Genomic DNA, 12426 nt, shown 5'->3' with positions numbered 1-12426 from the left:
CCTAAGTATTAAGAATAAAATTAAAATTTGTGAAAGTGCAAGGATGTGTCAATCAAACCCGCCAAAAAATTTAATAACTTCTAAATGAAATAAGATTTTTAATTATTTTTTGTGTGAAATGCTATTAAAATATATAAGTCGTAATATTATAGAGAAAATATTAACTTCAAATCTGTGTCCAAGTACCTTTAACTTCATAATTAAAATTTTTACAGTAAATACCATTTTATTTGAAAACATACATGCATTTATAATAACGGATTTAAAACCTTCAATACATTACAGGAACGTGATTTAAAATTAAGATTTTGGAAGTCATATACACATGTAAATATAAATATATTTAGATTTGACCAAGCAAGTACATCAGTTAATTAAACAGGCTTTAAAGAGATAATTGTTTCATATTAAAATATAACAAAATCAGATCTTACCAATTAGATATTGGGTATGCCTGTGTTCGCTTGTATCAAGAATCATGCTTTTGTAATAATTCAAAATTTCATTTATTCCTACATTTCAAAATAGCGAATTTTTTGTTGAGCCAAGTACTATCTTCATTTCATTGGCTGATTTGACTTGTTCACCGTTCTTGCGAACTTTCTGCAAACATTCAATATGTTAAATGTTTCTTGCAATCTTGCTTCAAATAACATATTTGCGAGTGTGTTTCTTGCAATATTTCTGTATGTTCAATTCCTGTGAATCTGCTGCAAGCTTGCCTCAGTTGCTGTAATGTTTGTCACACGGTCGAAGTTAGCGGCAATCATTTGAGAACGAACAAGAAAATTTTGTTCTCGAGAAGAAGTCGATTTTGAACCCAGAAACTTGCTGCACATCTCCAGGACACCCCTAAACATGTTATGAAATTGTTTGAGCTATTGTAAAAAGAATGTTAGAGGAAATAAGGGAAGATAAATTTTGCTTTCTATAACGACTACTTTTTTCTCCGTTTGGCCAACACGGTGTAGATTCTGAAACCTTAATGCACTTCTGTAACTCCTAATCCTATTCCAAAAGATGATTCGCCTACTGCAAAACGTGTCAGGATTCAGGGAACCAGAGGCCTGTCAACAGAGCGAACATTCGCCAGAGCTCGCCAAAATTCCATATACCTTCAATAAAAATGTTCGCGAGCGCTCGCTCTGTTGAAGAAGCCTCAGGTTTTTATAGACAAACGTAAATTTTGGATCCTCAAACGCTGCCCGGGGTGATTTAAATCAAAATTTCAAAACATTATTGCACATCCATATGACCATCCAGATATATACAAATTACAAATCAGTTACTGCAAAAAAAAGTGGAGTTTGGGGAATAACATTTTGTAGAAAAACCCTGTTTTACCTCATTTGGGTTCTTCGGTAAAATTCAAAATGTCGAGATATGAAAATTTTCTTGCACATGTTCAAAGCTAATACTAATGGTTAAGTTGGCTACTACTGAAAATGTAAGGGTAGTTTTAAGAAGGCGATTAATAGGTATAGCAGACAGACGGACAAGGATAACAATATAAACTTTCTGTAGAAAGTGCGGGTGGAGACATGGCTTTTTACAATACGAGTAACAGGAGAATCAATTGTTTTAGGCATTTTTTGGTTGGTTTTTCTCTTCATAAATATTTTTGTGAACACTTTATCAGGAGATACCATATTTTGTCTTTCTAGGGACAGGGAGATACCCAGTATTATGAAGATTCGTATTTCTTATTCTCCATCAACGACACGAACAACAAAAAACCACAATTTGTCAACAGAGAGAACCCGCTAATCGGCAAAATCGAGTTTTCTGTTCAGGAGGAACAACCGATAGGAGAGGAGGTCGGGATACTGCTGGCCCACGACGAAGATAGGACACCACCCTTCAACAAGGTCTCCAATACCACATGTTTAAACAATAACCGCCATGATAAATGATTACGGCGTATTACTCCATTGATTTAAACAATTCAAACGGTAGTAATATTTTAAATGTTTACCTTTTTCAGGTGACATACAGTACAAAATTCAACGACAGCAGTTTTAAGGTGGATGACGTCAACGGTGTGATTACTACCTTAATCAGGTTTGATCGGGAAGAGCTGACGTCATCGACTCCAGATTTACTGGTGGTGGCCATGGACGGGTACCCCTCTTCCATACCTGGGCGAACTGGTCCCAATACAGGTAAAACAATTCTAATCCTACCGAAAAATATTTTAATGAGTAAATGTTACATTACAAATGTTCTGTCAAGAAGGTTATTTTTATCCTTTTTTAGCTAGAAAAATTGATTAAAAATGCGATGTGAAATTTTGATACAAAAAGGGGATAGAATATTTTGTTGTTTACCATGGTCTCCAATAATAGAACGTTCACTAAAATTTACTAAAATAAAGAATTCCTTTTTGGAAATTATGTTTTTATGATGTACGTACGCAACGTATTTACGATTTATTATAGATATATTTTTGTTTTCTACACAGGGTCGGCAGTGGTACAAATCACTATCGAGGACATTAATGATAATCCACCTTACTTTGCCAACAACTCCTATTTCTTCACGGTTCCTGAGAACGCTCCCATATCACACTCCGTGGGAAGCATCAAAGCCCTGGATAGAGACGGTAAAAACTTTTAAATAAATTTTAGTTGTACTGGACATTATTCATAAATCAAGTAACACCCTCCGAAAAATCTGATCATAAATAGTTTTACAAAAATTTACATTTATCATCAGAAATTTTCACATAATGCTTCATTATTTTTTTTTATTTCAATACTGCATGATAAAAAAGTAAACTTTTGGACATGATCGACGTCATTTGATTTTTTTTTCTTAATGTTGGTAACCTTTCAGATGAGAAAACATCGAGGTACACAAAGTATTCTTTGGGAGACTCCAGGTTTTTCGGGGTGGATGAGAATACTGGAAAAATCTTTGTGGCGGGAATACTATTTGGACAAGCGAATACGGTAACGTAGTATTGTACACTCTATTTCAATATACTTAAACAATAAATAAAAGAAGAAAACACTTGTTTGGCCTTCAACTCGACATTTAGATATATCGACGACGTATTATCAATTAACAATGGTCATTTCCATTCTAATGTCAATGAGATATATCCTGGTGAGCTTGAGATAACAGAGACAACAGAGTCTGACACATCTGTTTCATATTTGGATATTTTACTTGAAAAAGACACACTGAAAGAAAAACCTAGTGAATTTAACTAGTGTGTTTCATAAAGCGTTGGTCGTGATCAGTAAACTTTCAGTTTACTGGTTAAGATAGTGAGTTGTGGAGCGGGGGTCGTATAGATACTGATACGTAGTTAAAGTTACTCATCAATTCTAAATTTACTAATCTTATGTAGTAAATATACCAATATCCGGTAAAACTACTATTAAGGTAGTGATTGTATGGACAGTGAATCTACTAGTTTTCTTCGTGACATTAACTAGTTATTTTTTTTTACAGTACATAAATGGAAATCTAACAATCAAGGTCTATGATAAACGTGATGACTTTAAATTTACAATCGTCGACTTCCCTTACTTATGCAGCAATATACCTTTATCACCTGCATACGGAGTTTATATTTCTCAGTTTATTTAATACGCCAGAGCATGCTCTGCGTATGAACAATTTCTAAAACGAGGTAAATTATTTTTAATACTTATTGTTAGTCCATTATTTATACACTGAATTGACGACAGGTTTTTCCGTTATTTCCCGATATAACAAGGAGCACACGGCTGGTGAGACCGGTCGACAGGGGATGTTCACTCCTCCATGGCATCTGATCCCACCTCTGATGTTTTGGAGGTCCGTACTTGCTCTGCTCCTATTTTGCATTGTTTTATGGACTTTTGATCTTGAATACTGTTCGTTATCTCAATATGTTTCATATGTGTAATACAAATACTGTACAATCTATTTTCTGTAAGCGAAATTGCCCAAAGTCGAAAATCCTATTTCGTGGGGGGGGGGGGGGGGGGGTAAACTTTTTCACTACCAATTCTTTTCAATATCCATTTCTTAAGCTTACAATACTATATTTATATTTCCTTCATATTACTTTACTTCAGTATAAAGTGGGGGGGGGGCAACATTTTCAATAGTAAAAGCAGGCCCCCCTGACCCCCCTGTTGCTACGTCCCTGGTTTTATTTCTTGACACCTATTCACATTACTGGTGTTTAAGGACAGGACCCCAGGACCCCATTCGTTGTCTTTTTAGTCTTCTATTAATTCTTTGTCTTCAATCTGAATATAAAATATTTCTCAAAATATATGTTGCATTTACTCCTTCTGGAATCTTTGAACTGACCATTTAGCAAAAATAGACAATGGTATTTTGGTGGCATCTTAAATAGTTTGTTGGGGACCAATATTGGTAGATTTGGTGGGCTTTCCTCATCTATAAGAATCCATGTCCTATGCCAACTATCTTCCGTATACACGATTTAACTTCTGGGTAAAATTTGATTGTCCGCGAATTTCACACCCACTTATTAAACTTCAAAAGGTATATTAATCCCGCAATGCAGTGTACACTTGTGACTAGTGCACTAGTGCGGTAATTTTGTAAAAAAAATAAATAAAATAGAAAATTATGAAATGGCGCTCTTCAAATATTTTCATGGAAGTTATTTATTTAAAAAGATTATACATGAGAACAAGAAAATACTTGCTGTGGCCTTAAACTGTACATGTAGATATATCGACGACGTATAAGTAATTACCAATAGTTACTTTCATTCGTATGTCAATACAATGTATCCCAGTAAACTTGAAATGATAGATACCACAGATTCGTACATATCTGTTTCATATCTGGATATTAAACTAGAAAAATATGTAAATGGTAGCCTTACAACAAACTTTATGATACACGTGATGACTTAAACTTTTTATTGTCAACTACCCTTACTTATATGATAATAAGATAAGATAAGATAAGATATTCTTTATTTCCTCCAAATTAATGGAGAGTTTGTATGAATTAACAGATAATTAACTAATTAACAACAAAAATTGCAAAAAAGAAAACATATATATATATATATATATATGTACAATTTTCTGCTAGGACATTACAGGTTTCGACAGTCTATGGCAAACAGACTTTTGTTTTTATAAACTGTTGAGGCAACTATTATCATTATGCATTTCCATTTTGTGAATGATATGTTTTCAAAACATGTGCCTTGAACACACCCCATTAAAGATAAAAACTGTAGTTCAGGATCTTGATCCTCAAACAAAACATACTCATTTACATCAAGTATATCTAAAATGTCCTCAAACATATTTTCTCTGTCGTCTAATAGTGTAAAGCAACTTAACATCAAGTGCATATTATAGTTACTTGTTACCTTATTACAAAATTGACAAAATTTACAAACAATTTTCATCGATGAAACCTGAATCAAAAAATTGATTAATAATCTTTTTGAGGGATCTTCTCTAGCAATCTGCCACAATTTATTTGGGTTCAACATAGTATGTATTTTACTGAAAAAAGACATATCAGGATCTACAGACAGAGCAGCACGCCATTGATTTTCCTCTGCTGTCCATATTGTTTTGATAATCATTCTTGAAAATTCCTTTTTACTGTATAGAATGCTACAATTGTTTTCAAACATATCTAAGAGATTGTATTTGCTAGCCGTTTGTAACATGTTTTTGGTTACAAAAAATTTTTCAGATACATGAATATCAGAAATAAACTTATAGATCTGATAATGTACAGAGTTTTGTTCTGACCTATGGAGTCTACCAAGGAAAAGTAGGCGACATTTATCAATGTAGCCCTGTATGGTCCACAGTCCAATATTCGATATGCTTGAAAGCGATGGGGAAAACTTTGAGAATCCTTGAATAATCCTGGCGAAGTGTCTTTGAACATACTCAAGTTGTTGTATGTCTGTTAGTGGTAATAAAGGCCATATCTCGCAAGAGTAGAGGGCAGACGGTAGCACGACCCGTTTTCATATTTTTGCGGATACAACGGGATGAATGTCAGAGTTATTAACACCAATAGAATATAAAGAGTGGATTTTTGATCTCGCAGTTTTACACACTCGTTCTGTAAGTTTGTCACTTTTCATATTTGCCTGGAGAAGACAACCAGCATATACTGTACTTTCAGACTGAGGTATTTCACTGCCAAAAAGCGTAGCGCTACAAGATATGTAACATTTTTTGGTTTTTCTAAATACAATAAAAACACTTTTACTTGGATTATAATGGAGTCTCCAGGTAAATGCATAGTTTTCTACAAGGTTAAGTAAACACTGTAATGATGTTGGTGAATTGCTCATTAAAGCAGTATCATCTGCTAATAGAATACCTGGAATGTGTAAATCACCCAGTAAAAGGCCTTTGCCATTTTTGCATAGCTCATATAATAAATCATTAATATACACAAGAAACATAAAAGCACTAAGTACTCTTCCTTGTCCTACACCTTGTGAAATTTTAAACAAATTGGAGTTTACACCACAAAATGAAACAAAACACTTGCTGTCATTATAGCCTTACAACAAACTTTATGATACACGTGATGACTTAAACTTTTTATTGTCAACTACCCTTACTTATATGATAATATACCTTTATCACCTGTAAAAAGAGTCTGTGTCTCGTAGTAGACTGGATACACAAGAGTGTGCACTAAGTATGAATAAATTCTAAACTGAGATGAGTTATTGACAAACATGTTCATAGAAAAAGGATATCAGTATTCTCCTTTAAAGTCGAGATTTCGCAAGTTCTATGGTACGTACGTCGATATAATGACATGGTACATGTATAATGATTTAATGACAATGACACAATTTGTCATTTAGTTAACTGACGTTTTTCGTACTTTTCACACTGTATTGTTGTACGAATTTTTCCGATTATGACAAGAATATCTGGTATATCGGGTGTCACCGGTCGAAGAGGATGCTTACTCCTCCATTACACCTGATCCCACCTCCGATGTTTTATTAGAGGTCCGTGATGCTCTATTCCTGTATATTGTTCGTTATCTCTATATTTCATTCTTTAAAAACTTCCTCGATCATTTTCAGAATATTTCAATGACATTCACCGCAGATGACGGAAAATTCTCTGCGTCCGTCGATGTGTATATTGGCGTATTGAAAACATACAACAGACGGCCAGAATTCAGTGGAAACTACAACATCAAAAGTATAGTGGCCAACAGAAACTATAACGAGTCCTTATTTCAAGTAACTATTTGGATTTTATTTCTTTGTCAGTAAATACAGGTTAATTTTTTTAAAAACAGACGAACAAAATTCCTGTAGAGGAAAATCAGTGAACATATAAATACATCTTTCATTGATAATTTTCAAATTATATAATGAAGAGGATCGATTAAATGATTTACCTTTGATGCTACTTTTATAAGGTTAAAGCGAATGACCCAGACTGTGGAAATCCCTGTACTCTGAGATATGAAATCATGGCGTCCGATCCCGTCATTCTTCGAATCTTTAAAATTGATCACGTGACAGGAGCAGTGTCTCTTTTGGCGCCACTAGAACCAAGACCATACGTCTTCAGTGTAAAAGTAACAGACAGTTCATCAAGCAGGAGAAAGAAGCGTTCTCTTGCTGCCAAAGATGCCTACACAACAGTTACAATCAACCCAGCTGTGTAAGAATTTAACTTACGTATTCATTTATCACTCTTTAGAACAATAATCAAATAATGGATTATACAATTGTTGTCTTATAAATCTTCTCAATTTCTATCGTTTATACAGCTGTAATGTACACCAAGAAGCAGATGATAACGGTAGGTGCCAATGCATTGACTACTGTAAGAACAGCGTCCCCTGTTACAACGGGGGCACCTGTCAACTGAACTGCAGCTTGGGGTCGGAGCACGGATACTACTGCCAGTGTCCCCAGGGATTCAGTAACTGGGACTGTAGCGGGGTCGTGACGGTGACCTCTGCCCCTATAACAGAAGACAAGGACGACAACACTTGGCTGATCGTACTTCTAGTTTGTCTTGCTGTTTGTAAGTATAACTGTCTTTAAGTTTGTTATTACAGCCTTTAAACCTACCTTTTTTGGCAACAAAAGATGAGCACTATCCAAAATAAAGACTTGTATTTTTTTTTTACATTTTAGTTTATGTGTACTGGTATGTAGTATGTATGTATTATATATATTTCATATGGAACCTTAGGTTATTTTCTCAGTTAAAACAAAGTCTCCCGTTTCAGTGTTAGTTGTAGTTATACTTGTGGTGGCGTTCCTGGTCAGAAGGAAGAAGAACCAAGCCCGGGATAAGAGTATGCTGGCCTATGATAACGAGGATTTTGACATCCGAGAAGACGTGGTCGATTATGATGAGGATGGGGCGGGTAAGGGGATCTTTATTTACGTTTCTTCGAGATTGTAAATGTTTACTCATTACCTGTTACCCTAAAAGGTTCCTATACTTATTAGTTTATGCTCTATGGCCAAGAATAATTAATTCCAAGGATAAAGTATCATACTACTTACTGTAACTATTAAACATTTCGTGCTTCACATCGATATGCGCTTTTTAATCAAACGTTTTCAACAAACATCTTTCATTCAATGATAAAAACAAACACTATCGTTTATTACACTTGTCTTTTGTTACACCTGTCTTTTGTAACACCTGTGCCTGTATTCCAGGTGAAGATGATTATGCTGGATACGACATTACCATGATCAGGAAAGCAGTGACAGTTAGGGAGGAAAATATACCCAAACCAAAGACAATGGCCGACAGACCTGTCACCTGTAGGTTTCCTCAAGTTAAATACTTAGCTTTTGTTATTGGGATCATATACACTATTACTCAGCCATTAAATCTAAATACATGTATATCTATATATTGTTATAGCAGCAGCACCCAGGAATGGTCACTTACGGGAATTCATCGGTGATCGTCTGGAGGATGCTGAGGGTGACAGCGGAGCCCCGCCCTACGATACGCTACACGAGTTTATGTACGAGGGGGAGGGGAGCCTGGCGGGGTCCCTCAGCTCAATCAATACATCCTCCAGTGGAGGGGACCAGGACTACGAATATCTACACGAATGGGGGCCAAAGTTTGCCAAGCTTGCTGATATGTACAACACATACGAAGACTCTGACTGACACCAATCAAAGAAATTTACCTGCATTTATCTCCTGTCACCAATCATTGAGTCATTTGTTACCACTTATTCATGTGTATATTATCATATTTAATTTTTTACTTAATCATTATGATAGAAGAAACGTCCACATTGATTTTAGGATAACAGTGCTGAATCTTGTGCCATAATGACATATTTTGCGTGTGACCTAGTTTCTGGATGACCGTAATGAAGTGTAAATAAGGTGCTGATGAGGATAATTTATAGATTTTTTTCAATAAAAATTGATCTCACAATCTTGGTTCGTTTTTGTTTTAGGCAAGATGTTTTAGCATGTAATGCTGTTATTCTTACTAGTGATTTATATTATTAACTATTGTCCTTTTGGTGATTGAATAAATTTTTAAAAAATGTTCTTTTAAGTTATCACTGTGGTTATGTCTTAGATCAATTTTCTGTAAGTATGAAACATTTACACAAATTCGTTTTTGTTCATTTATTTTATAACCTATTATTGTTTTGACAGAACTTTTTTCAATGGGTACAATAATCCACTGGTTTCAGAACAAAGTGAAAAATATCACAGATGTACACGAAATATCTGATGTCATGGGGACCAAACAAAGTAGTGTAAAAACAGTTAATAAATACATACATTAAATAACACAGAGAATTTCATACAACCTTCGCTCTATATACTGGTACACACAACTATAATTTACTGTGGAGAATGTGATTTAAATACAAATTAATAAATCCGGACAGCATACTATTTTAACTAAATTAATGGACATTACAAGCAATACTAGTGGACAATAATATAACATACACGCTGCCAATCCTACAGGAACTAATTCACAATGCACACAGATTAAAATGAATTCAATTTTGATAAAGGCTAATTAAACTGGAAAGACTATTCTTTTAAGGTTTAATGCATAATAGGTCGATACCTAATTAAAATTTGTTCAAACTGTAAAATTCCATCCAAGTTCATTTATGTTTTATGACAGTCACTACTTGTAAGTATAGCCAAAGTTTATCATTAATATAATAAGCTGACAAAATTCGATGTATTTAACCTATATTTTGGCATCAATCTAACCATTTTTAAAAGTAATTAAGTTAACTAGTGTATTATCTTAATATTAAAAATTTAAGGATGTACAACACACCTACCCCAAAAAATTCCTGTCGTTTAATTTTCGTTATTTTTGTATATTTAGTACATGACTATATCTACTGCATGTATGCATATTTTGGACAAAATCGTTCGAGTGGTTTTTGGACAGGAACTTCCGAAAGTTACCCCCCTTTAGTTGTTTACAAGGAGAGAAAATTTTTAATCAATGAACTACTTAAACCTTGATTTTCAATAAAACCAGGTTAGATATAAATGTCAAATTTCATTAGCTAATTCCTTTCACCATTTAACACAAAAACATAGTCATCTTTTTGATATACATATCATCAAAACAATTTTTAATGACCTTAAACTGAAAAACTATGAATTTTCTAAGCCTTGAAAATTGGGTATTTTTCAAATTCAAATTTTTTTTGTGAAAAAACCTGTCGTTTAATTTTGGTAAAAAACTTTCTTTAGGTAGCTGGTAGTGAAAATAATCTTCATAAATTTTTGTATAATTTTTGTACGACCAGTTTTGATTTAATAGCGGAAAATTACCCCCTCCCCCTTTCTCAATAAATCACGTTCCCGCGCGTCTTTCAGACGGGGGTCGATCACTTTCTTATATGAATCTACAAATACACATTAAAAAAAATAAATTGGAATATTGCTTTTGCTTGAAAAATATCTTAACTTACAAATTTAAAAGTTCTCATATGTAAAGCATATTTAAATGTAGATTTTTAGGCAATTTTTTAATACCCCTATCACCCCCACCCCTTCCTTTTTTGCGTCGCAGACCATTAGCGTTTGACGAAACGTCGTTTACAGTGCAAATATACTGGCATTTCGTCAAGAATCCCGGAGGTATGCATTAGTTTTTTAATTCATGAATGCAGAATAAAAATATTGACTACTCTTTTTATATGTATCAGGAAAAAATTACTGAAAGATTTTAGTGTTTAGTCCATTATGCGTTATGCATTCCATATCACATGAAACCTGGATACGAATTCAAGTTTTGTTGAACTTGAATATGTTGATTTTTAATTTTATTTCTTTAATTTTATTCATTAAAAAATGGTGTATGTTCACCTCTCCTGTGATATAAATGGAATAATTGTAGTTTCTTTCATGTCATTATTTCAAACGAGACAGTATGTGGCCGTGGGTATACATCGACATTTGCATTACATGTACATGTACATACACCCCTCATGATATTGTGCGCATTTCTTTCAATGCCGTCGCTTCTAAAGTTAAAATGAAAATTCCGTATTCGTCCACATAAACTTCAAAATATCAAACATTAAACTCTTCATCTATTTCAATTTATATCAAATCGCACATTGATATATTTTTTTTAATCTTATAGGCTACGTTTTGTTTTGATTCGAGGAAATGCGAACCGACATTGTTGACAGAAAGACAAAGTTACGATTTGCTGCAATAGGATGCAGATAATTTCAGTACTAGTGAACAATTCTTTTCAATTCTATACTTACATTGTGTATATGAGGCCTATAGTATTCAATTCTCGGATTTATCAGGTCTTGCTGTAAATGTATCTGATTCTGTGGAAAACCGTGAATAAACGGAGGAAAATAAACATCTCCTACATTTTCAGAGTTGTTCCTCTTTGATCAGTAAGGGTCTGAGAACATCATCGATTTTACATTGTAAAAAGTTTTTTGTTTTTTTTATTGTTGTTTTATTTAATTAAAGAAGAAAAACAATACAATTGTATTCATATCATGTATGCACAAATTGTAATGAAGATCATTAATCGGAATGTTATATAGCCAATTGCGAATTTCGGCAATGTAACATAAAATTTTCAGAATAAAAAAAATGCAGCGCTTTGATAATAAATACAATTTATTGTATATGAAATGAAATGCAATAAACATTAAGGGATGGTATTTTATGTCTTGCTTTTTACGGAGTTTAATCGGGTTAATTAAAAAAAATATATACTTATTGATTGAGTATGGTACGCACAATCACAGCCAAGCCCCATATCCTAATTTTCTTTTATGATTGATATACATCGGGATCGTTTTACTCGTCGTTTTGACGCTTTATTTTTCACGTTAAATTTGACGTCACGTCAAACGTTCAATTGAAATCGCAAGAGTTATCTCCCCCAGTGTGTTGTACGTCTTTAAACCATA

At 33.8% G+C, this 12426-nt stretch overlaps 1 protein-coding gene across 1 annotated transcript; it reads left to right on the top strand.

Annotated features, from left to right (window-relative positions):
• The first annotated feature begins 1020 nt into the window (after positions 1-1020).
• Positions 1021-9424, top strand: LOC134273977 (neural-cadherin-like). The gene is made up of 11 exons (XM_062756204.1): positions 1021-1128; positions 1665-1868; positions 1985-2162; positions 2462-2602; positions 2836-2951; positions 7067-7228; positions 7411-7658; positions 7768-8027; positions 8236-8376; positions 8678-8785; positions 8889-9424. Exons 1-11 carry the CDS (start codon positions 1021-1023, stop codon positions 9143-9145), a joined length of 1923 nt encoding a protein of 640 aa, XP_062612188.1. The 3' UTR covers positions 9146-9424.
• Positions 9425-12426: the final 3002 nt, after the last annotated feature.

The sequence above is a fragment of the Saccostrea cucullata genome, unplaced genomic scaffold (assembly GCF_032062105.1).
Source record: "Saccostrea cucullata isolate Sc308-1 unplaced genomic scaffold, CSIRO_AGI_Scuc_v1 ctg7612, whole genome shotgun sequence".
In the NCBI taxonomy this organism is placed as follows: Eukaryota; Metazoa; Mollusca; class Bivalvia; order Ostreida; family Ostreidae; genus Saccostrea; species Saccostrea cuccullata.
Note: the sequence above shows the minus strand (reverse complement) of the source record. Positions and strands in the feature narration are given on the sequence as shown.